The 27,132-nt window shown below is 37.2% G+C and overlaps 3 protein-coding genes across 4 annotated transcripts; all 3 read right to left on the reverse strand.

Annotated features, from left to right (window-relative positions):
• Positions 1-205: 205 nt before the first annotated feature.
• Positions 206-17,379, reverse strand: LOC120171537 (elongation factor 1-alpha-like). Its single transcript, XM_039179229.1, has 6 exons — positions 17,177-17,379; positions 16,855-17,062; positions 16,134-16,138; positions 12,043-12,680; positions 7,218-7,225; positions 206-216 (listed from the first exon to the last, which is right to left on the reverse strand). The coding sequence occupies exons 1-4, from the start codon at positions 17,377-17,379 to the stop codon at positions 12,044-12,046; spliced, it is 1,053 nt and encodes a 350-aa protein (XP_039035160.1). The 3' UTR covers positions 206-216; positions 7,218-7,225; position 12,043.
• Positions 544-4,071, reverse strand: LOC120171457 (calcium-dependent protein kinase 26-like). 2 transcript variants are annotated; one of them, XM_039179164.1, is made up of 8 exons: positions 3,274-4,071; positions 2,922-3,065; positions 2,684-2,836; positions 2,479-2,594; positions 2,024-2,191; positions 1,527-1,751; positions 1,099-1,247; positions 544-843 (listed from the first exon to the last, which is right to left on the reverse strand). In XM_039179164.1, the coding sequence occupies exons 1-7, from the start codon at positions 4,022-4,024 to the stop codon at positions 1,125-1,127; spliced, it is 1,680 nt and encodes a 559-aa protein (XP_039035095.1). In that variant the 5' UTR covers positions 4,025-4,071; the 3' UTR covers positions 544-843; positions 1,099-1,124. The 2 variants fall into 2 exon arrangements, with proteins under 2 accessions (XP_039035095.1, XP_039035094.1); XM_039179163.1 differs by having other exon boundaries at positions 1,105-1,247; positions 3,274-4,024.
• LOC120171458 (homoserine kinase-like) lies at positions 9,672-10,924 on the reverse strand. Its single transcript, XM_039179166.1, has one exon. The coding sequence runs from the start codon at positions 10,874-10,876 to the stop codon at positions 9,785-9,787; it is 1,092 nt and encodes a 363-aa protein (XP_039035097.1). The 5' UTR covers positions 10,877-10,924; the 3' UTR covers positions 9,672-9,784.
• Positions 17,380-27,132: the final 9,753 nt, after the last annotated feature.

The following is a 27,132-nucleotide window of genomic DNA, read 5'->3' on the forward strand; positions in this document are numbered from 1 at the left end:
GGAAAGAGAATTCGTGGAGAGGATGAACGAGACTGATGTCCCTATGCAAGAGGGACCACAGGCGAACGGCGAGGACGTACATGGATTACTGTAATCTGAAACAAACAGGATGTGACTCACATTAAATCCTATGCGGCGACGTTGAGAGGGGAGAAGGGAATTCCAACTGAAGGTTTTGAGTTTAAAGATGAAGAGATAACGCTGCAAGAAGATGTACTGGCGGATAGGAGCGGACATTACCCTGTCATACAATTCTCAAACCGAGTACATGAATCTATAGATTATAACAGGCGGAAGACAGTCATCGTGAGACTCCTGGGCAAAACAATCGGATACCGAGCGTTATGGAACGAGATTAAATTGTTATGGCAGTCACAAGGACACTTCCAACTAGTTGATTTAGATAACAACTATTACCTGGTACGGATGGAACATTGTTTAAACATCGAACACTGAACATTGCTTAAAGAAGCTTAACGTCTCGTCATGGAGATAAAAAATGTTGGGATATAAGGCTGAAAAAAAGGGGGAGAAAAATGAAGCAGTTTCACAACACAAATATCTGCAAATCCTTAAGAAATCAACACAAAAACATCAATTAAAGACATAACTAATGACATCGTAATCTCAATAACTTCGACACTTCCACAGGCTCCTCAAGTTTACAGAACCCATGATTTGGTTAAATATGGCATCCATAAACCAATAGCATCTCACTAAATACTCCAACAAAGAACCTCCCACAACCATTTCTTCACCGACAAAGTCCCGGAGCATGCGAGGAACCGGAACTGTTCCCTGAACGCTGTCACGGATCATCATCCACTGGCTTTACTGTACAAACTGCGAATGAGTAGAGAAATCGAAAAATCACATTTCCGAGTTATCGTGGCCAAGTCTTTCTCGGTACCTTTAACTATAATGCAACACCAATGCAACAATACCGGAGTTATTCCGTACAACTTACGGGGTTTTCTAAGGCGTCTTGATTCTTCACCATTACTTCTAAAAGTAGATTATGTAGTTGCTTTACTTTACTTGTGGTTCAACTATCTCGGGGGGAGGGGGTGTACGACGTAGAAGCTAGACGGAAGATACATGTACATGATGTTCGTGGCTGGAAGTTATAGCGCACCGGGGGCATCTCTCATGCTTATATTCAGACTGTTTCGCATGGTTCGTCTACCGATTCCTGCATTACCTTTTTGCATCATGGCAACAAATTCACCATAATCAATTCTTCCATCCTGAAAATGAAAAGCAGTAATAGTGTCAGGAAATCGAAACTTACATCGAACGAAGGAAAAAAGAATTGTTCCAACCGAGAGAACAGTGCGGTAAGTATAGAGTATCGTGATATCGTCTACCACAACTTTGTCTAAATGTAAATGGACATGTTATCACATCTTGTTATTACCAGTACCATGCTAGATCATATGAGAAAACAACCATAAAGTTCGATGAAACAAATTAGGTAGCTCAAGAACATCGTTACCATCCAATTGTTGAAAGGTAAGATGACTTACATTATCTTGATCAACTTCTCTAATTATATCCTCGAGCAGAACATCAGTCATGTTATGCTCAGCACAAGCTTGCTGAAGCTCATCAACTGTAATATAGCCACTTCCGTCCTTATCAAAGTACCGGAACGCTGCAACGAGATGCTCCTCGCGCTCTAGTTTGTTAAGGTGAACCGTTGCAGCTATAAATTCTCCATAATCAATGGTCCCACTATTGTCGACATCAGCCTAAGAACACAAATAAACGAGCTCAGATGATTCAGTTGCAAACATGCAATTAACACGGGAAATAAGTAACGAGCGGTATAACAACATATTTATGAACACATATAAGTTAGCATTTAGACAACTAGACCATTTGAATACAAAACAATGAAAAGAAATTAAGCAAGAAAAAGAAAATGAATGAATGAATGATTCGCAAAAGAGCAGGATGGAGAAAGATAAGATAAAAGGAAAATGAACCGAATATTTAGATATCCTCTTCGAAACAAACTTACTGCATCCATAAGGTCCCTTATCTCCATATCTTTCAAGGTAGAGCCATATCTTCGTAAACCGGCTTTGAGTTCATCAAATGTGATTGCACCACTGTTATCGGTATCCATAGATGTGAACATTTCTCTCAAACCAGCAATCTCCTCCTCGGATAGACTTTCAGCTATCACCTGATTGTAAAAAGAGGACAGGGAACGTTTAAATCCAACATGAAGTTCCAATGTGCTTTAGACTAAACTCTAAATATCGAGTGCAAAAAACATGTTCGACTCAGGCAGGGAAATATTCGAGAAAAACGATGGTGCATTCTCTGTTTAATGACAAACAGCTAGCTTCTGCTGTGTAGATTGCATATTAGGCCTTCATGGCACGAAGAAAACATTGTGCTACTTATTTGACAAGATCCTTCTTTTACATATACATCCCATTTCATCTCTCACAATCTCGAGAATCTTACCCGTAAAGCCATCTTCTTTAGTTTATTCATTGCTGAGAATTGTTTAAGGCGAGATAGTACAGCTGGATCCAGTGCCCTATCAGGAGCAACCCCATTTTCACAAATCCAAGGATGGCCTAAACAATTCGAAAGAAAAGTTAAACTTTCTTTTCATTTCATTCACACCAAGTTAGATAATAATTGAGAGGCGGCATATATAACATACATAATACTTCGTGAGCAGTCAGCCGCTCTGAAGGTTGAGAGCATAACATCTTTCGGATTAAGTCCTTTGCACTATCAGATATCAGGGGCCACGGGTCCGAATCGAAGTCAATATGTCCTTTTATCACTGCATCGAATATTCCTTGCTGTGTTTCTGAAGAAGACGGACAAATACTCTTTAAGTATAAGAATTACATAAAAACTCTTCAAGGTACATCATCATAAAACATTATAAATACCTGCCCAAAACGGTGGAACGCCGCTTAGCAATATATAGAGTATAACTCCTGCAGTCCATACGTCTGCTTCTGGTCCGTAATGCTTGAGGAGTACTTCTGGAGCAACATAATACGGGCTGCCAACCACGTCGGTAAACATTTGGCCTAACATGGTAAACCACACATTATGTCAATCAACTTGATTTAAGAAGGGATCGATCCAATTAGCAAACTCCTTACTATGTTACTTGCTAAAATAAGAAAATTTGGCTCTTTAATTATGAAATGTTAAGTATTCGAACCAGGTTTAAGCAAGATCAAGTAATTGACCTACTAAATGAGGAACAAGTAGTGGATTAATGGCGTCAAAAACCTGGTTTAAAGAAGACGGAGAGTCCAAAATCAATGGCCTTGAGAGAGAAATCATCATCCTTGTTAACTAACAAGAAATTCTCGGGCTTCAAGTCTCTATGCATAACCCCGAGCGAATGGCAAGCCTCGACAACACCAACAATGATCTTAGTCAATTCAGCTGCCTTCCTCTCGGAGTAATGCCCTCTCTGGATAATGCGATCGAACAGTTCACCTCCCGAGCAAAGCTCCATCACGATATGCACGTACAAAGTATCCTCATACGCACCCTTAATTGTCACGATGTTCTTATGACCAGCCAAATGGTGCATTATCTGAATCTCCCTCCGGACATCATCGACATCCTCTTTGGAGATCAACTTCCTCTTGGATATCGATTTACAGGCATACTCGACGCTCGTGGAGATCTCGGTACATAAGTAAGTAGTCCCAAACTGTCCTTGTCCTAGCTTTCGACCCAAAGTGTAAAGGTCACGGATGTTGGCGGTCTTATGACCCAAAACATAATAAGCCTGGTGATCGTTACCGCGCCTCATGCTGTTTTCTTTCTTGTTGGTGGGGCTGACGAGGGGCAAATTGGGGTCCTTTTTGGTGGTCTCTTTAGAGAATTCTTGAGCGATGAGCTGTTGAGAGTTCACGGTGGAAGGGGAATAATCGCTGGTCGAATTCGATCGGCCGGACGACGTGTTGGTAGCGGTGCGATTCGAAGAATAAAGCTTCCCCTTGAAAGATCCACGGCATGTATTGCCCATGAAACAATCAGTATTTCCCCAACACTATTCTCTTCATCCAATAATATCTCATCAATTTACACTAACAAAAGAACAAAAAAAGAACATAAACTTTCAATAAGTCCCAGAATTTTTCATGCAAAAACCCAGAAATCTAAGCATCAAAAGAAGCCCATATCAGATCAGAGCATCAAAATCAAAAAGGAAAAAAATCGAACTTTCACTGATTTGCAATCAACCAAATAAGTTATGTAAAGTAAACACAGGCATCACCTTTTCTATGGCTAAAAGATATCAAGCTGCCTAAAGATCTAAACAAACAGAAATCAATAAAAAAGGAAAGAGAGAGAGATGAAGTACCAGTTTTGGAGTGCAAAAAAGGGAAGAAAAATTAGATTATTTTAGGAAATGGCTAAAGATGATGGATTCTAATAAGAACCAGCTGTGTGTTTCTAAGAACTATCGTGCTTGCCGAGTGCTGACCAGCTAAACTCTCCTCTCTTTCTTCTTCCTTCTTTTTTGCCCTTTTTCTTACCAGCGAAATATCGGTATTCGGTGCAAGAAAATATGTGGTTTTAACTATTACTTACATCCCTTTATTTTATACAATTTATAATTTAATACTTATATTTTAATTTAATTTTTTGCTAATTCCTTAACTATACTTTGTTAAACTATTGATTTTTTAGGTCAGTGGTGTAATGAACATGTTTAAACACGTTACCAAATTGAATTAATTTATCAATATTTACAAAGTAGGGTAAGTGGCAGATCCATTAAAGATCTAGGGTGAACACGCGCACATTTTGAAATTTAAATTTTTTAATAGTTGTACTCGTCTTGTATAAAAGTTTTATGTGACTAATATATGTGTGTGTGTGTCCACCATAAAAAAAATATTTCTAGATCCGCCATTGAATATGATGATCAAATTCTGAAAAATTATAGTAAAAGGACTGAAAAAGGACTGATTTCCTGATTGTCATAGAGAGGTGAAATTCAAAATTAGACCAAAAATGTTAGTTAAATGCTTATAATCATTGTTATTTAAGGGAAGAGGTGAAGTGAAGGGCAGATCAGTAAAGTGAAATCCTTGATGCTCCCTGTTTGACCTTTTCTCACATGTTGGAGATAACGACAACGTTGAGTTTGTAGTGATTTGATTGGTGCGTATCATTCACGTGGAGTAAAAGTTCGGTGGGCTTACGACCATGTGTTCTAAGGTCGTTTTGGTCAAAATATTATAGCAGTCTTGAAACTAGCAACTTTGAAGTTTGAAGCTATGAAGTTTCCGCGTGAATGCCAACTTTCTCTTTGACTAATTTACCCTTTTTTGTTTTTCTCGTTGACCTTCTGTGTTTGTAATTCAGAATAAACAGAATATTTATTTGAATTGGATTTGAGCGTATGTGTATATATGTGGTTTATTCCACCGCACATCCCTAAAACTATGATCCAGATCTTAAATTGAACCCTAAACATAAAAATATTTCAATTAGACTTAATTAGAGCATTTAAAATAACAAATGATACCCTAGCCACTCTCCCCTATCCTCCCCTTTTCTTTGTCTTTTTATTTACCGTTTGTGCCATTTTTTATAAATCAAATCAACTTTTTTTTGTTTGGTTCTATTTAGTCGACGGCGACACCAACTTTAATGTTGGTTACCAACTGTCGACTTTGTGACACATTTTTCTCTGTCTTTTGGTAGTTTTCGGTTGTTTGGTCATTGTTTTAATTTAAAGATTTCCCTAGGAAAATTGGTAGTTAAGGTCCAAACTCCTTTATTTTTTTTAGGTTATTTTGGCAAGTTGCTTATTAGACAGAATCTAACAGTGGAATTGGAATAACAAAAATGGCAGAAGAACATGAACATGAAGATTTTAATTATAATTTATAATAGATTTTCATTAAATTTAAATATGTATTATCAATTGGAATTTAATTTATTAAATCAAACAAAAAATAAACTAAAGTTCAGGAAACAATACGCGTAATAATATTAAATTTTCTTTAACTCTATTCTTGAACGTATTTAAGTAATGCATGTAATAATATGAAACAAAAAATGGGACAATATTCGTATTTCCTTTTGGTTTTGTTTTTGTTTTTATGGGGTTCTAGTGTGCGACCCTAAAATAAGGTTAATTAACGACGTGACCGGTAGAAAAGGTTATTAAAGGTGTGACCTACAATATTTTAATTTAAAACCAGAATAATTATGATCCGGAGTAACAGAACAGGTTTTAAATATCGTGATAGATTTAAATAAATTAAGTTCTAGAGTCACATTGCAATATGAAATATTATCATTTTATAAAATAAAAGTGATTGCGCCTAAAGTATTATAAAAGTTTTAGTCGATGGAGTCTTGGCGTTCCCCATGACAATCAAATATGTTAAGAGCACAAAGTATTACGATTAGCCAAAATAAAAACGGTTGTACCCTAGAATATCTCGATTCTAAAGGAAATAGGTCGCGACTTGTAATGTCAATTTGTGTATTAATAGAATAGATTGTGCCCAGAGTATCATGTCCCCAAAGAAAGAACGTTGCAATATGAAATATTTATCATTTTAAAAAATAAAAGTGATTGCACCTAAAGTATTATGAAAATTTTAGCCATGGAGCCTTAAAGTTCCCCAAGACAATCAAATAGGTTAAGAACACAAAGTATTATGATTAGGTAAAATGGAAACGATTGCGCCCCAGAATATCACAGTTCTAAAGAAGATAGATTGCGACTTGTAATGTCAACTTGTGTATTAATAGAATAGATTGCGCCTAGAGTGTCATGACCCCAAAAGAAAGCACGTTGCAATCTGGAATATTATGAAAGTTTTAGCCGATGGAGCCTTGGTGTTCCACATGACAATCAAATATGTTAAGAGCACAAAGTATTACGATTAGGCAAAATAGAAACAATTGCGCCCCAGAATATCACGGTTCTAAAGGAAATATGTTGCTACTAGTAATGTCAACTTGTGTATTTATAGAATAGGTTCAACCTATAACAATAATTGGTCCTTCGTTCCACAACTTTACCCTCTACAATAAACCCTAATCACTAAATCTAAAATAACTTAATTGAAGAATTTGCAAACTAGGGTTTCGATAACGTACATCTCTATACTTCAATTTGAGATTTTAGTTTTGTTTTTCTGACTTAATTTTTACTTCTCAGATGGAAAACAAATTCTTGAAATAAAAACCCCTTGCTCTACTCTTTGATTCTTGTCTTTATCGCCGTTAAGCCGCTTATGCAATGTATAAATACTTGGCACTTTCCCATTTATATCGAAATATGTGCATAGGTCTAATTCTCTTAAATACACTTCTCCATTCCCTTCTTTTTACAATTAGAAAGTATTGATACTTAGGGAAAAACTTTCGATATAATCAGTTTCCAACTAAAAAAATTGTACACATCGGCCGAAAAAATTATATGCTACTTTAATGATATTGGTTGCATTTTAAAATTTTACCTTCTTAATGTCACATCATTATCAAAAAACAATTATCTTTATACAGTTCAGTGATATTTTAGGTTCCGACTACAAAAATAAAGCTCTTGTTGCCATCTTCCTTCACACATTAATGTTATAAGTTGTATTTTCAAAATAATTATAATAATTTTATACGTTGGTCTCTATACTATAACCGGTTTCGCTGTGAACTTGTTATAAAATTCAAAAATATCAAAATTCTTCTAAGTGAGTTTCAATACAAACTGGGAACATAATTTACCTGGTTAAGCCATTCTTTTATTTCCTAAAACTACATGAAACCTAATATATTACGTTTAATTTAATATTTTCGGTAGTTCTTAACCTATTTCATTAAACTTCTTTAAATATTTTTCGATTACACTGTTTTTAGGGTTTATATTATATTGTCGTATATACTTTTTGATGTTCAAATGCTGTTCGATGAAAATTAGTTGAAAAAGTATGTACTTTTGATGAGGTGAGACCAAGTCAAGTCACTCAAGTACCTCAACGTATGTACAAAGCATTTTTTTTTTTTGGAAAATAACTTCAGTGATCAAAAATCTCTTATAATATATAATTTTAATTAATTTTTTTTGGATTTGTCAAAATGACCAACTAAATCGTAATGCGATCGATAATTCGCAACGCGATCTCCGGTATCGCAAATCAGTTTCTAGATTCGCAACGCGAACTTCGACTATCGATACCGGAGATCGCGTTGCGAATTATCGATCGCATTACGATTTAATTGATCATTTTGGTAAATCCAAAAAAAATTGATTAAAATCGTATATTATAAGGCAGTTTTGGTCACTGAAATTATTTTCTCTTTTTTTTTTGTACAATCATTTTTATAATTTAATTTTCAGTTGAAGACGAAAGCTTTACGTGGAAAGCACCAGAAGTTTACATAGGATTCCCCTATCTCCATTTGTTTAATTTTGCAGTCATATTACACTCTCAGTCCCTATGCTTTTTGTTGTTTCAACTTATATTTTTTTTTAATCCGGGGTAAGTACAGTACATGTTCAAAGATAACTCTCAACCATTTGAGATTAAACGCTTACATCCTGACATTACTAATGCTCGAACATGAGACCTCAAAAAATAATAACAATTTCTTTACGACTAAGATCGTTCGGTTCGTGCTATTTCATGCTATATAACTAAAGCCAATGGGTATGTTTACACCTTCCATATATTTTCGATGCCTATTTTATAAGACATTTATAGATCGTGTCAAACTTATATATACATATGCATTTTCAAAAATAATATAAATGCAAGTCCCCATGAGTCCAGTGCCTTCAAATGCTGGGGATTGGTTGTGGTTGGCAAATGCTAGCATGGAAATGGTCCGAGAAAGAAGACCAAGATGGAAAAAAAAGGTAACGGCATTCACAAAGAAAGCATACAGGGATCTAGACAGGAGGTCTGTAATGTCTCCGACCGATGCTGATGCCCTTGCAGGCTACAGCTATGTCGATGCTGCTGCCGCTTTGGTGAGTCAGTCAGCTCTTTCTTCCAATGATCTTATGAAGCAGCATCGGGTAGAACCAGCTATGGTTCATCCCGCTGAAACCGCAAAGGGACCAAATTGGAATGATCTCTGCGAACCGGGAGTCAAGGGTGCTTTAAGCTAGGTAATGTAGAGAACCTGGCCTTATTGTTCTACTGGTCTGCTTGTTCTCTTTCAAAAATTGACCCAAATAACTCTTCTAACTTGTGCATGCAGATATATCAGTATTCTCTATTGACTTCTAGTTTCTCATCTTAAAATCATTTCCTAGTATCAGTTCATCCGCTGCATCACTACTTGTCAGTTCTATTACGACCCCGTTGACGTTTCCTAGTATAATCGTTGCCATGCAGCTTGTCGTTATCGATGTTGCTGTGATAAGATAAATGTATTCATTTTTTCTTTTTGACTTCTATATGAATGATAACAAACCTTACCTTGAAATAATGGATATCCTCTGCATCAGGAAATTCAAAACACAAGATATATGTGCCGACACCAGATGGCGGCTCGGCATCTGCATCGCCATATGCTCCCTACTCAAAGCTGGCATTGTTCAATGCAGGTTAAGAACAACTGAGTTAGTGAGTAAAAGTTTTGATCTTCATTCATAATCTTCTTCCAAGTATTGCATATGTTTTTGCCAAGACATAACGTAAAGATCACAAAGACTAGGTTTTATTTCATAGCCATGAAAATGAAGCTTTCATACATAGCAAAAACTTGGCTGAAATTTGTGAAATCAAAAGCAAATGTATGCTTTTGATCATCATCTGGGAACACTCTCAATGAGTCTAGCACCAACTCGATCGAGCCTCTTAACCATTGCCACCGATCTCAAATTCCCTTCTTCCAGAAAAGCTTCCACCATTTTTTGCCCAATCTCCATCCCCCTCTCTTCATTGTCAATCACAGCCACCGCCGTCGGCCCAGCTCCGCTTATAGTACAGCCGAAAGCTCCAGCCTTGATAGCTGCCTTCTTCACACCCTCCATTCCCGGAATCAACGGCGCTCGTTTTGGCTCCACGATCTTGTCCGACGACAACGCTTTCCCCAACCCCACCACATCACCCTCCAACACCGAAGCTACCAGGGCACAAGCTTGGCTGCAATTCCAGACATGGTGCGGCATCCCGACTTCCGCAGGCAAAGCCGCCCGCATCTTCTTCGTGGGAGCCTCGAATTCCGGGCTGACCAAGATGAAAAACAGTTCCTTATTTTGGGGGAAAATCAAGGGCTTTAGCTCCAGAGGATCATAACTTTTTATTAGAACGAAACCTCCCATGACTGCTGGAGCAATATTATCAGCGTGATAACCGGAAACTTTGGCTTCCGATTCTAATCCGGCCAGAACCAGTTGATCGACTCCGAGTTTAGCACCAAACAGTTCGTTGACAGCCACTGCAGCGGCGGCGGCGGAGGCGGCACTGGAACCGAGGCCACTGCCTAAAGGCAAGCCCTTCTCAAGCTTAAGCGAAAGGCCGAAAGATCGAATGTTGAGCATTTTCATAGTGGCAATGGCAGCGATGCCGGCACAGTTGAAAAGAGGGTTAGTGCTGAGTTTAGATGACCCAGAGATTTCGGAGATCGAAACGTGACCGGGGGTGAGAGAGGAGTCGACGCTGAGGGAGACGTAATCTCCGAGGCCATCAACGGCGGCGCCGAGGAAGTCAAAACCCGGGCCGAGATTGGCAACTGTGGCTGGAGCGAAGGACTTGACGGAGGTGAAGACTGGCTCGAGCTCTGTAGTGGTGGTGGTTGAAAACGAGGCTTTGCATATCAAAAGGGGGACCTTTCTGGGTGTGGATACTGGGAAATTGATGGGTTTTAGAGGGGACTGAAATTGGAAGCTGATTGCCATGGAAGAAGGATGAAAAGTTTTGAGAAATTAGGGTTTCTAGTGAAAGTAGCAGGAAACGACAGTGGTTGACTTGGTGGATTTTAGACATGCTGAGCCCATATATTATTAACTAAGTGCGTTTGGTTCACAGAATGTCAGATTACAAGTGAAAATAAAAGATTATCAGATAATAAGATTACTGGAAATGTTACATTAATATGTTTGGTTGGTTTGACAGGAACGTAAGATTATCATGTTTGGTTGAAAGAATAAAAGATTACTAGAATGCATATTTTACCAAATTGTCCTTGTTCTATATTTTTAACAAGTAAAATTCAAAATATTTAAATAAAAATTATTTATATAAAAATTATATATGTTGATAATATATTATTTAAGTATTTAAATATATCATGTATTATTTTAATTTTAATTAATATTAAATTTTACATAATTTATGGTAAAAATATATTAATGTTTACACTGTGGAACTAGCTTCAGTTCATATATGACACATTCACCGGAAGGTTTCTTATATTTTCAATCGACAAGGTTTACATTCTTCTATATATAATAATTTAGTCATTTAATTCATACTTACGTAACCGGATTAGTATCCGCGACAAATGTTAAAACATAGAGAATTTAATAATAATTCATAGATTAAAACATAAACATCCAGTAAACAATCTATAGTAACAATCCTGAAGCTCTAGTTAAAGAGAATGTCACAAAATAACTATTAGAATAGATGGCAATTACCATCTAATTGACCATTATCCATGGTCCATACACATGGCCTTCTTCTCAAGTTGAATGCAAGAGAAGAAGACCATTTCGGGCTTTCCGTCTACTTCTTTGCATAAGTAATCAACATCTGGTTTTGCTGCATCTTGAAACCTTATAGTGTCTGCATCGCAACTGTTGATTGCATCTCGTTTTCATACTCCACAAAGGCAATACCTGGTTTTGTTTCCACCATTCTGACATCCTTTAAACTAGGGTATTGATTGAAGAGCATTTGCAGCATCATTGTGGTTGCATCATGAGGAAGATTCTTTTTTTTTAATGGAAATTGAGCAAGACAAACTAAAGATAGATTCAACAACGATGACCAGGGTCTCAAACAAAACATGACAGATTTTAGAAAACTATCGTTGCAATCACAATTATTGCTCAAATGCAACCTCACTTCTTATTGGCGGCAGATTTGGTGACCTTGGCACCGGTTGGGTCCTTCTTCTTGATGCTCTTGATGACACCAACAACAACGGTCTGGTGTATGTCCCTCACAGCGAAACGTCCAAGAGGTGGGTACTCCGAGAATGTCTCCACAACCATAGGCTTGGTCGGAACCATCTTCACCATCCCTGCATCACTGTTCTTCAAGAACTTAGGCTCCTTCTCAAGCTCCTTCCCAGATCGCCTGTCAATCTTGGTCAACAATTCACCAAATTTCACGGCAATGTGGGAGGTGTGACAGTCGAGAACTGGGGCATATCCATTTCCAATCTGACCAGGGTAGTTCATGATAATGACTTGTGAGGTGAAGTTGGCTGCCTCCTTGGTAGGATCATCATTTGAGTTCGAAGCAACATAACCATGCTTGCGATCCTTAACAGCAACATTCTTAACATTGAACCCAACGTTGTCACCAGATAGAGCCTCCGGGAGGGATTCATAGTGCATCTCAACAGACTTAACTTCAGTGGTCAGACCAGTGGGGCCAAAGGTCACGACCATTCCAGGTTTAAGGACACCAGTCTCAACACGACCAACAGGGACAGTTCCAATACCACCAATCTTGTAGACGTCCTGAAGTGGACTCTGAATAACAGAATGTTATTTGGTGGCGCGGGAGCTTCTGGAATAATTGGTCTAGCACCCAGGTAGGGTAATTGTGATAGCTGCAGCATTTTGGAGGAAAAGAATGAGAGAGTAATGAGAAATATCTACTCTCTTCACATTCTCCTTTTTCTTGATATGTAACTGATACTAATTTCAAAGTAAAAAATATAACTAGACCCTCAAACAAATAACCATGTTTTTCATTCGATTGCAACTCAAAAGTATTCAATTTTCAACTGTTAGTGTTGTGCACCATCACGAGTATCATAGAGTATAATGATATAGAATGGTCAAGTTCACTTAGCATCCGAGATTTCATCAGAGCAAACAAATAGGCCAGAAGTTTTCAACACAGCAAAGCAAAGAAAATTCCCATGTAGTTGAATAAAGATGCTCTTGCAGCAACCAAATTCAGCAGCTCAGAAGTTATAAATTTGGACAAAGACTGAAATATATAACCTTCTAAATAATCCATATTAACAGAATAATAAAAGTTAATTTCAACCAGGGTTCATATAGAGAGAGAGAAACATGGTCGATCCATAATAAGACACTATATTCATATCACTTACAGGAGGTGTTGCACCGTAAGCACCCGCATAACCTGGATTCAAACATGCACAACAATTAGCAACACAAGTTGAGGGACAGAAGATAAAGTGCAATATAAATGCAAAGTAGACAAGCCAACTGTTGGATATACAACCTGAAGAACACTGAATCCACCCTCTGCAAAATTTTATTGGTAGAGCCCAATATTTGCTCCTTTTACTATGGCTTCATAATTGGCATTTTTTTTCCAACCAATCCTGTATTAATAATATATAAAATAATAAGTTTTCGCCAAAATTATCGAATTCCTATACAAGTTTTCGCCAAAATTTATGAAATAACAATGACATACCCAATTACCCATTGATAATCCAAATTAAAAAGAACAAAAGAATTATATGAAATACTATGAGAATTCAATTAATGTGCAATCGAAGTTTCCAGCTTTTTAAAGCGTAAGCTTAGGGAATCCAAAGTAAATTGATAAGCAAATGGAATTGAAGGTTTATATACTTGACGAGGGAGATAAGGCGTTTCTCGACGGCGATGATTTGATCGGTAGATGTCGGAATCCAACGGAGAACGGACGACCATGAGGATTTTCGTTTGACTATAGTGGTTGATGCAGAGGATTGAAATTTGGGTTCGTTAGTTTTGCCACCATTTTTATCGAAATCAAACTGGAAGAATGATGGAGAGAGCGGTTCGTACAATGTATGGGTTGTTTCTTTGCTTTGAGGATGGGAAAGCACAAGCATTTTTCTTCGTTTTTATATGCAAAAGATTTGATTTTGAGTCTACGTCTAGAAGGTGAATATTATAAGAGATTAGGAAAAAGAAGAAGAATGTGGTGATGAATCATAACTCATTTGCTGAAGCCATAGAATCATATAACACGAACGAAAACAGAAAACATAATAAACCCAGATTTCATATAAAACGATGAATTTCACTGCTGAGAAAATAAAACGATGAATTTCACTGCTGAGAAAATAAAATAAAGGGAGTGAGAAGAAATCTTACCAGGAGAATGGGAAAATGAAATTTTTCGCAGAGACAAGCTCGGAGAAGAAGATATGCAAAGACAAACGAGGAAACGAAGAGTATTTTAGCCCTTAACAATGGAATGAAAAAATACCTAAGATACATGTAGGAATAATATTCCCACGAATAAACACCCAAACATATACTGTTGGTATTGAATGATTACTCTCACTTGGGAATCTTACCCAATCAAACATGGGCATCTTTAATCAGGAAAAAAAATGATGACCGAAAATGATAAAATCTTTGATCCAAACACACTCTTAATATTGGTTAAATTTAGTATCCAATTAGTGAGTAGTTGAGGGTAGGATAATTTTTAATCATTGCTTAAGTCTGAAATAATAAGAGAAATTAAAGTCTTAATTAAAAATAAGATTTAATATTAGTATCTTTGTTTAATCATTAGTATTTGATCTATTGATCGATTAATTTAGTTGAGTATTATATTGATCCATTATGAGGATGATCCTCTTAGTTAAGAATATGCATTTGATATGAACCTAACAAGTTTAGGCCCGAACGGATCGAGTCAAGTTTTTTCTTAATTTCTTATGGATTGTGTCCCATATTTAAGGATATAGTCAAATTCGAGTTTATGGTGAAATCTATTCAATCCAACTTGAGAAAATAGTATAAATGATATCTATATAATTATAAATAATTGTTATAAAACATCTCTCTATATTTTTCAATTATATCACCGTTTTATCTAATAAAAGTTATATATATACCCAGTGACAAATCTAGAAATTGAAAAATAGGTGTTTAAAATTTTAATACTCGATTCTAAAAAATTAGGTGAGCAAATGTTTTCCCCATCCCCATTAGTAAACTAAACTAAATTTAACATTTTTCTCAAAATAATGAGTGTGTAATGGATCCCCTATAGAGCCATGTACATCCGCCCCTGATATACACACATATATATATGGGATATGATCTGATTACACTATATAAAACTTTTTTAGTTTTACACATTTTTAGGATCATTGGATGAGAGAAATTAAATGTCGAATTTAATAGTAGAAAATGAGAAGATATTTATTAAAAAAACAAGGAGTTAATATTTATAAAACTAAATGAGTTTTACACAGTGTATATATATAATAAAACCTATAAATTGGATCAAGTTTTGAGTTAGATAGAGTTTTTCTAAACTTGAGTCGGGTTAGTTGACATTAAGAGGGGCCGTTGTACTCGAGTCAAATTTTGAGAGCTAGAAATTTGATCCGGATCGATCCTTGATCATCCTATTATTAACCTAATTTCATTCATTCACAATATCAAAATTTGAATTATGATCTAATTTAATATTAAAAAAATCGATCTTCCCACAATCTTCCGAGCCGCCCATTCCGGGGCACTCGAGAAAGAGCATAACCATAACAGAACGTGGAAAATATTGGGCCTTTGTTCAATTGGTTAAACCCGACAGTAACGGCAAATACATATGCCAACATATTTGTCGTCTCATTCATCTTTGACATCTTAAACAAGTACGAGTTTTGGTCATATTTTTTTAAGGATAAGGTCCAATTAGATCATGTCTCCATAAATTTTTAATTATTTTTCTAGTTTACTTAATAAAAATAAAATTATATATATTTATATCGGTTTGGTTGATCGGATATAGAATTTTACCTTAAAATTGAATAATATAAAATTTACTTAAACATAGATCAAATGATAAATAAAATGTTAAAACATTCAAATCAGATTCGAATCCAACAAAAACTCGACGCCTCGGAACGTGCGGCCTTAGTCTCATTCTTAGTGATTGCGGCTAAGTAAGCCTGAAAATATCCCAAGCAAGGATGCTTAGAACCTCGACGGACGCTAGACAAGAGAACTAGCACAAGAAGGAATATAAGAAAGCTTTGAGAGAAGAATGCTCTTATGATTTCTCAAAGTGAATGAGTGAGTACAAATGAGGAGGGGAGGCCTCTATTTATAGCCAAAGCTCCCCTCAATGAACGGCTAAGATCTAATTACATCGACGGTCTAGATTAATTCCTACCAACCAAAAATAAGTGGGCATTATCTATACAAATTTAAATGCCACTAAAGTCTTTGTGGCTTCTAGAAGGTCCAAACCACCCTTTGGGTTGCTCTTCATGGGCTAACCTTGGTTGTGGGCTCTTGGTGTGTGACATTCTCCCCCATTTGTTCCTGTGACGCCCTCATCACTCGTCTGGCATGGAATTGGTCTATTCGGGTTTTGAATTGCCAAAGTCCCTCGGCATGCTCCTAACTTTCTTCGCACTCGGGTTGTCCCTTCCATAGGACAAAGTACTCATGCCTCGGGCGGTGTCCTGGCCGTCGAATAACTCTTTCCGCTTGTATGTCTTAGATCTCCTTGTCATATAAGATCACTACTCCGACTGGTGCTCAGTGAGACTCGCCTCGATCCAGATCCTCTATATCCTAATGGTACGGCTTGAGTAGGCTAAAATGGATAACGGGATACGCTCGTATGGTTGGAGGCAACTCCAATTTGTAGGCCATGTGCCTACCCGCTTCAGGACTCGGAAAGGACCCTCGTATCTTCGCACAAGCGCCTTGTGCACATCCGCATGGCGCAAAACATTGTCCAACTTTGCAAGAACAAGGTTGCCAACTTCAAAGTTCACGTCCCTCAGCTTTCGGTCAGCCCACTTCTTGGTCCGCTTTCTTGCCTTGTGCAAACAAGCTCGGGCTAAGTCGTGTTGCTCGTGACACTCCTTGGCAATGTTGTGTGTTGATGGATTGAGCCCTTCATACCTGGAAACAATCGTGTTAGGTGTCAACGGTTGTTGCCCGGTCACGATCTCGAATGGACTTTAGTTTGTCGCCTCACTCCGTTGCAAGTTGTAGGAAAATTGGGCCACATCTAACAGCTTGGGCCAGTCTCGTTGGTTGGCACTCATATAGTGCCTCAGATAGATTTCTAATAGAGCATTCACTCGTTCGGTTTGCCCATCGGTTTGTGGATGAACTGCAGTGGAAAAGTTCAAGCTTGATCCCATCAGTTTGAACAACTCCGTCCAGAACCTCCCTGTGAACCGCGTGTCCCGATCACTAATGATGGTTTTCGGCATTCACCAATACTTCACCACGTGCTTAAGGAAAAGTCAAGCGGCCTCTACAACTGGACACACCTTGGACGCGGGTATGAACATCGCATACTTCGAAAACCTGTCAACCACAACCATTATACTTGAAAGTCCATCAGTTTTGGGCAAACCAATGATAAAGTCCATGGAAATACTCTCCCATGGGCTCTCAAGAATGGGCAACGGTTGTAGCAGTCCCGTCGGTTTCTTCACCTCGATTTGGTCTTGTTGGCATACAAGACAAGTCTTCACATAGGCCTACACATCTTCAACCATGTGTGGCCAATAGTATTGTTCCGAGAGTAATGTCAATATTCGATCAACTCCCGGATGTCCCGCCCACTTGGAATCATGACATTCCTTCATGAGCTCCTTGCGTAACTTCCCATATCGGGGCACAAAGAGACGATGACCTCGGTGGTAAAGTAATTCTCCTTCTAGCCAAAACTCTCGGGTTCGCCCCTCATTGGCTCCCTCAATGATTCGTTCGGCCACAAGATTATGGGGTAATCCTTATTTGATCCTCTCGATGAGAGTATCTTCCACAGTTTCGATGGCATACCTCCGGCTTAAGCCATCTGCTACATAATTCACCTTCCTCGGCTTGTACTCCAAGGAAAAGTCGAACTCGGCAATAAACTCTTGCCAACGAGCTTGCTTGGGAGAAAGCTTCTTCTAGGTGAGGAAGTAACTACTGGCAACATTGTCCGTGAACACCATAAATTTGGACCCAAGCAAGTAGTGTCGCCTTGTCCGCAAGTAGTGTACAATTGCTGTCATCTCCTTCTCATGAACCGAGTACCTCCGCTCGGTCTCATTGAGCTTCCGGCTCTCGTATGCAACCGGATGCCCCTCTTGCATGATGACTCCACCAATGGCAACATCGGACGCATCGGTGAAAACTACGAAAGGTTTGGTGTAATCTGGTAGCACCAACACGGGCTCACTCACCATGGCCTCCTTGATCTTTTCGAATGCATTTTGGCATTTCGTGCTCCATTCCCACACCTTATCCTTCTTGAGCAACTTGGTCAAAGGTGTGGCAATCTTGGAATAGCCCTTCATAAATCGTCGGTAATAGTTGGCTAATCCTAAGAATACTCGCAATTCGATCACCTTGGTGGATGGCTTCAACTCGTCAATAACTTGAATCTTGTCCTTGTCCATCTGGAGTTTGCCTCTTCTAACGACATGGCCTAGGAACGGTACTTCCTTCTGGGCGAACGAGCACTTTTCCTCTTTAACATAGAGCTCGTTCTCTCGTAAGACTTGGAACACCCTTCTCAAGTGCTCGACGTGTTCCTCTAAGGTCTTACTGTATACTACAATATCGTTAAGGTAAACTACAACAAAATGATCTAGAAAGGGTTGTAGTACATTGTTCATCAATGTCCAGAAGGTGGCCGGAGCATTTGTGAGGCCAAAAGGCATCACAAGGTATTCGTAAGAATCGTACTTGGTCATACAAGCTGTCTTCGGTTCATCTCCTTCGGCTATCTTAACTTGGTAATAGCCCGATCATAAATCTAGCTTGGTGAACCACCTTACACCACCAAGCTGATCGAACAAGTCCACAATGAGGGGAATATGATACTTGTTCTTTACTGTGAGCTTATTTAAAACTCGGTAATCTATGCACATCCGTAGAGAACCATCGTGCTTCATTTGAAATAGCACTGGTGCACCATAAGGGGACTTGGATGGTCGGATGTATCCGGCATCGAGGAGATCCTTCAATTGTTTGCGCATCTCCTCTAATTCGAGCGGAGCCATTCAGTAAGGGGCCTGAGCGGGTGGCTTCGCATTCTCCACAAGCTTAATCTTGTGATCCACCTCTCTCTTTGGAGGTAACTTCTTGGGTAACTCGGCAGGCATCACATCTTTGAATTCTGCCAAGACATGACTTACCATGTCAGGAACTTCCTTGGTCGTGGTTGGTTCGTCACACACCAAGGCAGCTAAGAAGGTCAGATCCTCATTGCGCATTGCCTTCGAGAATTGGATTGCGGATAAAATTTTGGCCCCTACTCCGGGCCCTCGGCTTACCGGAACAATGCATTGTTGCTTTGGATCCAGTATGCACAAGCAATCGGTAAAAGGCACTGGGAAAGCACTTATTCGATCCAAGAAACTTAACCTAAGAACAAAGCCGAAGTCATCGAGAGGGATTACCTTGATGGCTTCCTTTCCGGACCAACCTCCGACGGTTAGTTTGATTCCTTTTGCGACCCCCGCAATTGGAACTTCTTCGGCATTCACGGTTTTGATGGAACCACTTGCCTTCTCCATATTAAGGGCAAGTCTTTTGGCAATTTGTTCGGACATGAACAACTCTGAGGCACCAGTGTCCACTAGTGCGCTCATATTTTGACCTACCACGGTGATGTCTACGTACATCAGTCCCTTCTTCTTGTGCCCCTTCTTGACCTCCATGGTGCTAAGGATGGAGCCAAGCTTGAGAGTCTCACTCTCCACCCCATCATTCTCCTTGATGGCAGCAACTTTCACAAGTTGAGGGCAATCTCGTTTCATGTGATTTCCTCCACAACTGAAGCATAATAGTCCACCATTCTTCTCCCAATGATTGAAGAGCTTTTTGGGTCGATTGTTCGGCTTCCCATGATTTCCAGTTGGCTTGTGAAAACTTCCTTTGGCCTTTTCTCCCCCACTACTACTTTTGGGTTTCGGCTTGGATTGGAGAGAATCGGTCTTCTTTACTTCAAACGGGGCAATGGCCTCAGCTGCATCCAATACTTTGGAGAGTTCGATCACTCCCCTCATCTGGATCTCCATGTTGGCCCAACGTTGTAGTCCATCCATGAATGTAAAGTACCCTTCTGACTCGCCCAAGTCTGGGATTTGCATCTTGATCTTTGTGAAGTTTTTGACATACTCCAAGATAGAACGATCGTGCCTCAATTGTTTTAGTTTTGCTCGAGCCTCGAGCACAACATTTTTCGGATAGAAATGCTCCTTGAGTTCTCCCACGAACTCTTCCCACGTTCCGATTGGATTTGTACTCTCGGAACACCTACGACGCCACCATAACATAACAAAATCGTTAAGATAATTGGAAGCAACATTTACCTTGGTGGTATCATCCCTGATACCCATGCCACGGAAGAATTTCTCCATGCCCTAAATGAAATTCTTCACATCTTGGGCATTTCAACTCCCCTTGTACTCCTTCGGCTTAGGGACGTCGATCCTGGGTCTTGGTGCTTGCGCCTCCCCAGTCACTCCATTCAACACGGTAGCCTTGTAGATGAGTAGCTCGCTCTTGAGCTCCTTTACCTCTCGCATTATTTCGGCCCTCATGGTCAAGTACATGCTCTCGAGGCCTCTGGTACGCTCGTCTACGTTCTCCGTCAACTCGCTGATGAGTGCTTGGGTTTCTTCACGGAGTACATCCTCTACGGACTCCACCTTCTCCAAGCGAGATTCAACCGAGTCTTGAGTCTCTTGGACTTCATTATATCGGTCTTCTAACCTACCGACCCTTTGCTCGAACGAGGCCACCATTTCCTTCGAGTTTGCTCGCTTCTTCGGTACTACAACACGAGTCACTTTACTTGTTGGGTTCTCGTCTTGGTTGTGTTGTGTCATTTCTCGTAGAACTAGCTCTGATACCACTTGTCACGCCCTTAGAACTTCGACGCCTCGAAACGTGCGGCCTTAGTCGCCTTCTTAGTGATTGTGGCTAAGTAAGCCTGAAAATATCCCAAGCAATGATGCTTAGAACCTCGACGGAAGCTAGACAAGAGAACTAGCACAAAAAGGAATATAAGAAAGCTTTGAGAGAATAATGCTCTTATGATTTCTCAAAGTGAAGGAGTGAGTACAAATGAGGAGGGGAGGCCTCTATTTATAGCCAAAGCTCCCCTCAATGAACGGCTAAGATCTAATTACATCGACGGTCTAGATTGATTCCTACCTACCAAAAACAAGTGGTCATTATCTATACAAATTTAAATGCCACTAAAGTCTTTGTGGCTTCTAGAAGGTTCAAACCACCCTTTGGGCTGCTCTTCATGGGCTAACCTCGGTTGTGGGCTCTTGGTGTGTGACAATAACCATAACAGAACGTGGAAAATATTGGGCCTTTGTTCAATTGGTTAAACCCGGCATTATCGACAAATACATATACCAACATATTTGACGTCTCATTCATCTTTGACATCTTAAACAAGTACAAGTTTTGGTCATATTTTTTAAAGGATAAGGTCCAATTAGATCATGTCTCCATAAATTTTTAATTATATTCCTAGTTTACTTAATAAAAATAGAATTATATATATTTATATCGATTTGGTAGATCAGATATAGAATTTTACCTTAAAATTGAATAATATAAAATTTACTTAAATATAGATCAAATGATAAATAAAATGTTAAAACATTCAAATCAGATTCGAATCCAACAAAAACTCGATCCAATCCAACTCAGGCTGATAAACCGTCTAAAAAGCTTCCTATCGGTAGATGAACATTCACCGTCACATACTAAATTGAAAACACAAATGCCGGCATTATTGGCATTTGTTCGTAAGGCCATCGATAAGACACGTAACATGCACATCTCTTACAACTTTATTTCATCCAATCATATGTAATGGAAAAGATAATAGAGTAAACGCATGACACATGTCCGGTATTTCTCCCAACATTTCGCCGCGTCTTTCTTTATATTAAATCATGAAATCCATGTAAATAAAGGCGATTTTCAAAAAAAAAAAAAAAAATCACCGGTGATCGGTATATTTATCGATCTAACACCGGTCAGATTATATTTCTCGATCTAACACCCATAGCACTAAAGCGCCTCCCTGAATCGTGCTATATGCTGATTTGGCACCACGTGGGTATAGCGCGTCCCCTGCCCCGCAATATACGGTGATCTGGCGTCACGAGGGTATAGCGCGCCCCCTGATCCGCGTTATACGCCACGTAGGGGTATAGCGCAGATCAGGGGCCGCGCTATATGCCATACCAAAATTATATTTAACGCGGTTCATGATCCGCGCTATATAATAATTACATATAACGCGGCAGGTACCGCGCCTTATATGTTTATAAATACCTCGCATCTCTCCTCTCTTATAAATTAATACAACAATTCCGTCAACTAGTAATAATTCTGGCAATCTTCTTACATTTGATTTAGAATTTCGTGCGATTTTTCGTTATAAGGTAATTTTGTTATAATTTTTTAATTATACTTATTGTTTATTATCATTATTTGAAAAAAATATTATACTAATTATTTTTAATTAATTTTTATGTTTGTAAAATTGAAAAGCGGGAACATACGTCGAAATAGTTTTGCGGTGCAGATAATAATATAAAATTATATTATTTAAATTATTTACGTTGATGTGTAAAAAAAATTTGTGTTATATTTTCGTTCATATATAATTTATTTAATTAGGTTTGTTTAAGTTATTTTTTTTGCAGATATAATATTGCCGCATTTTTAAACTCAAAGAATGGCGCGACTTTTAGCTATTGTTTATTATGATGGTGAAATTCGAGAAGATGAAACCGACGTTGTTTTCGTATTAAATGAGCATGTTAAAATATCTTTCAAGAGAAACATAACTCTTGAGGAGCTGATAATGAAGATTTTGAAGAAGATTCATGTTGGAAGTAACAGAAGAATGTCGTCGTTGCAGTACAGATTTTCAACATCATTATTGCCATTAACTTATACAGCGTTCAAACTTTCGAACAATGATGATGTTCAAATGATGGTTGAAGCTCAAAGTAATTATTCAGACGCCACTATTGAGATGTATGCACATTTTGTTCAAGTGTGTGTTGTTCAGGGTCAATCTTTAAGCTCACACTATGGGCTGGCTGAACAAGTTGATCAAGTTGATAGCCCGATTACAGTAATGTGTAATGATTTTAATGTCATAATGGGGAGACATTCATCCACAACTCCTTACGATATGTACCGAGGTGGGTCCACGAACAATCCGTATGGCTACACCGCGTCCAGTTCAAGGGGAAGGCATTCATCTGCAAATTTCTTTGACCATATGGAGATGCCATCGACGCAACCATCTTTGACCATATGGAGATTGCTAGAATTATTACTCGTTGACGGAATTGTTGTATTAATTTATAAGAGAGGAGAGATGCGAGGAGATTTGAGGAGAGATGCGAGGTATTTATAAACATATAAGGCGCGGTACCTGCACCGCGTTATATGTAATTATTATATAGCGCGGATCAGGGACCGCGTTAAATATAATTTTGGTACGGCGTATAGCGCGACCCTTGATCCGCGCTATACCCCTACGTGGCGTAAGCGCGGATCAGGGGGCGCGCTATACCCACGTGGCGCCAAATCAGTGTATAGCGCGGTTCAGGGGGCGCGCTTTACTGCTACGGGTGTTAGATCGGGAAATATAATCTGACCGGTATTAGATCGGTAAATATACCGATCACCGGTGCTTTATAGTGAAAATTGCCGTAAATAAAGATAGTCATGTCCAACACAGTTTGATTTAAGGATATAACCTAATATAAGGTCAGGGTCGGTTCAATGAGTTTTAATGTCCTGTGCGATATAATAATTTTATGCTCCTATATTTTTACCGTATAATAGACAAAACATAATCTTTTTAAAACAAAAATGTAATAGAAATTATAGTCAAACAATATCAATAATAATACAAACCAAAACCTAAAAGACTACAAATATCACCTCAAACAATGTATTCGTGCATTTTTTGAAGCAAAAACCTTTATTATTTTACGATAATCAAGACTTTGTAAAAATTGACTTTCGATGCTTAGAATTACTAATCCGTTCAAACTATTTTGAGTCATCGTGCTTCGAAGATAGGATTGGCTTCCAAATTTCCTTAAACCACATTTGTTTTCATTAATTAATATAATTAGCAATTCAAAGCTTAATCTTAATTTTAATTGATCATAACTCCTTATTTAATTGTCTTAATTGAAATGGTAATGAATCACCCTTTCTAGGGTTCACACCAACACACTTGGAGTTTTCAATTCCAGAAAAAGAAATATATAATTAATGAATTATTTGTGCAAAATGAGGTGTGAACTACTGATGACATTAATTAAGGATAATTTAATTATTACATTAATTTTTAATATTTTAACCGTTATAATTTATATTTGTATTTACATATGTATGCTCTTAGTGTAAATTTGGACGTTACAGTTTGATCTGAACCTGTCAAACAAGTAAAGTAGCATTCAGTTCTTCCTTATACTAATTAATGAAAACAAATGTGGTTTATAAGGAAATTTGGAACCCAGCTTTGGTATGCCCATACCCAACATGCTGCCATGGGTCGTCGTCCATCTGGCACATGTATTGGGCCGACTTTATATAAGGTTAAAAAAATATTATTAAAAATATTAAATTTTTTAATATTTTTGAAAAAATATTATCTAAAATATTTTTTTACTGAAAATATTAATATCAGGTCTACCTAAAATATTATTTTTTTACTAGAAATGTTAATATCAGAAATATTCATTTTAGATAGTGAAATCAACATTTTCGGTAAAAAAAATAACATTCTGAGTAGCGCTCTATCAGAAATGTTAAAGAATATTAATATTTCCGGTAATGTCTTTCCATAACCTTATATTATTTTACCGTACAACAGAACTACCCTCTGATTTAAGGTTAAAAGATGGTTGAAATAAACGAAACTGAAAAATGTCATTAAAACATATAACATTTTTTGTTTGATGTAATTTAAAATATTAATTTTAAAATTAGGACCAAATATTTTACGTGAATCAAACTATCTTTCAAAGTTAAATATTTTTTCTACTTTGATAATTCGTTATATTTTTATTTATGATTTTGAGAATTATAAATACCTTAAATATTAAATAAAACTATTTTTAATTATACACCACAATTTAATGTAAATAGAATAAAAATCATTCAAAATCGATATAAAAAAAAGATAACATGATCTATATATATCAATCTTTTAGACTCTTTTTAATTAATATATATATATATATATATATATATATATATATTAAGTCCACTTATATTTTAAAATGATTAACTCAAATTAGTTTGGGCCTACCATATCACTTTTAAAAGTATTTATGTTGTTTTCATTTAACGTTTAATAATTATATATTTTTATTTTTTTAACATTTTGAACATGTGGACTATAATTTAACATTTTTATATATTCAATCTTAGATTTTAAATCCAACTTGTGAACCGGTCTAACCAATGGTCGAATTCCGTGTTGAAAGGTCGACCGGTATACCTACAGTTCACCGAACCACCGTCGTGTCCGCCTTTTCAATACCATCATACGGCGTCGTTTCGTGCAACCCGCCACCAAATATACCAATCCTTCGATATTAGAATTTAGATTAGAGGATTCATTTTCCTCTAGAAAAATCCTTTTATATTTTCGGATGAATTTCTTAAATATTGCAGCTGAAAAAAAAATTATTCGAATAGGGCACTCTCGAAATTATTTCGTGACATAGAGTGAATGCTATAGTAAATTCGAGACGCATGGAATACAATACGTCTCTCATATTTTTTTACTATGTAAATGTACAAATGGTAAATTACACAATTAATCATTTATATTTTTATGTTAGTCGTGTAAATATATATATAAACTTTACATCTACTAAATATTCAATTTAAATTGGTATTACGAATATATTTGACATTAATTTAATTATAAAACTATTTTTATTTAAAATACTCGAGATATTATCATAATGATATTATTTTGGACAACAATTTCAATTAGAAATTATGTAAGCACGATGTTGGTTTCTTTAGTACACAAATTCAATGCTTGGATTCCAAAAAAAAAATTACCCTTTGTATATTTATGAAAAAGTGAAAAAAATTACCTATTAGTACACAAGTTGAGTGATTAAATTAAAAAAAATTAAAAGTATAATGAGTAAATTTGGAGATATAGTAAAGTTGAATGATTAATTGTGTAATTTACCCTTTGAAAATATAGGCATGGAATGCAATGCATCTCCCATATTTTTTAGGCTAAATTACATAATTAATTATTCAACTTTATTCTCTCTCCAAATTCACTCATTATACTTTTATTTTTTTCAAATTAATCACTCAACTTTTGTTTTACTCCTATTTTGATCACTCATCGATCATTGTTCAAATTGTTATATGAAAGTCAATTTGATCCTTCAGCTCTAGCATTGAATTTGTTTACTAAAGAAACTAACATCGTGCTTACATAATTTCTAATTGAAATTGTTGTCCAAAATAGTGCAGTTGTATTTAATTAATTTAGAGAAAGAATAAAGTTAATGATTAATTATGTAATTTATCCTTTGTACATTTACATAATAATGAAATTAATGAAAAAAATATGGGAGACGATTGCATTCAACGCATTAATCGAACACAAAAAAAATTCAACTGCATTATTTGAGAAATCTCGTTTATATTTTCTTTTTACATTTCAGGAGCTGTAAAAGAGAATTAATAATAATATAAAAACCTGCTACTGATTGTTTGTTTCTCTCCCAATTTTAAAGAAACAATTTTCTCCATTTTTACAAATATAAATTGGGTCATCGTCTCTGTCTTAACTCAATTGGAGGCTTTTGTCGTTTGAATCTGAACCCTTGAAAAACCAAAAAAAAAAAAGATTTTGCTTTTGAAGTTTCAGATAAGAAATCTGCAGAGAAAGCAGGACTCTGGGTTTCTTTCTGTTT

This window comes from Hibiscus syriacus, unplaced genomic scaffold, assembly GCF_006381635.1.
Source record: "Hibiscus syriacus cultivar Baekdansim isolate YM2019G1 unplaced genomic scaffold, ASM638163v2 tig00111834_pilon, whole genome shotgun sequence".
Classification (NCBI taxonomy): Eukaryota; Viridiplantae; Streptophyta; class Magnoliopsida; order Malvales; family Malvaceae; genus Hibiscus; species Hibiscus syriacus.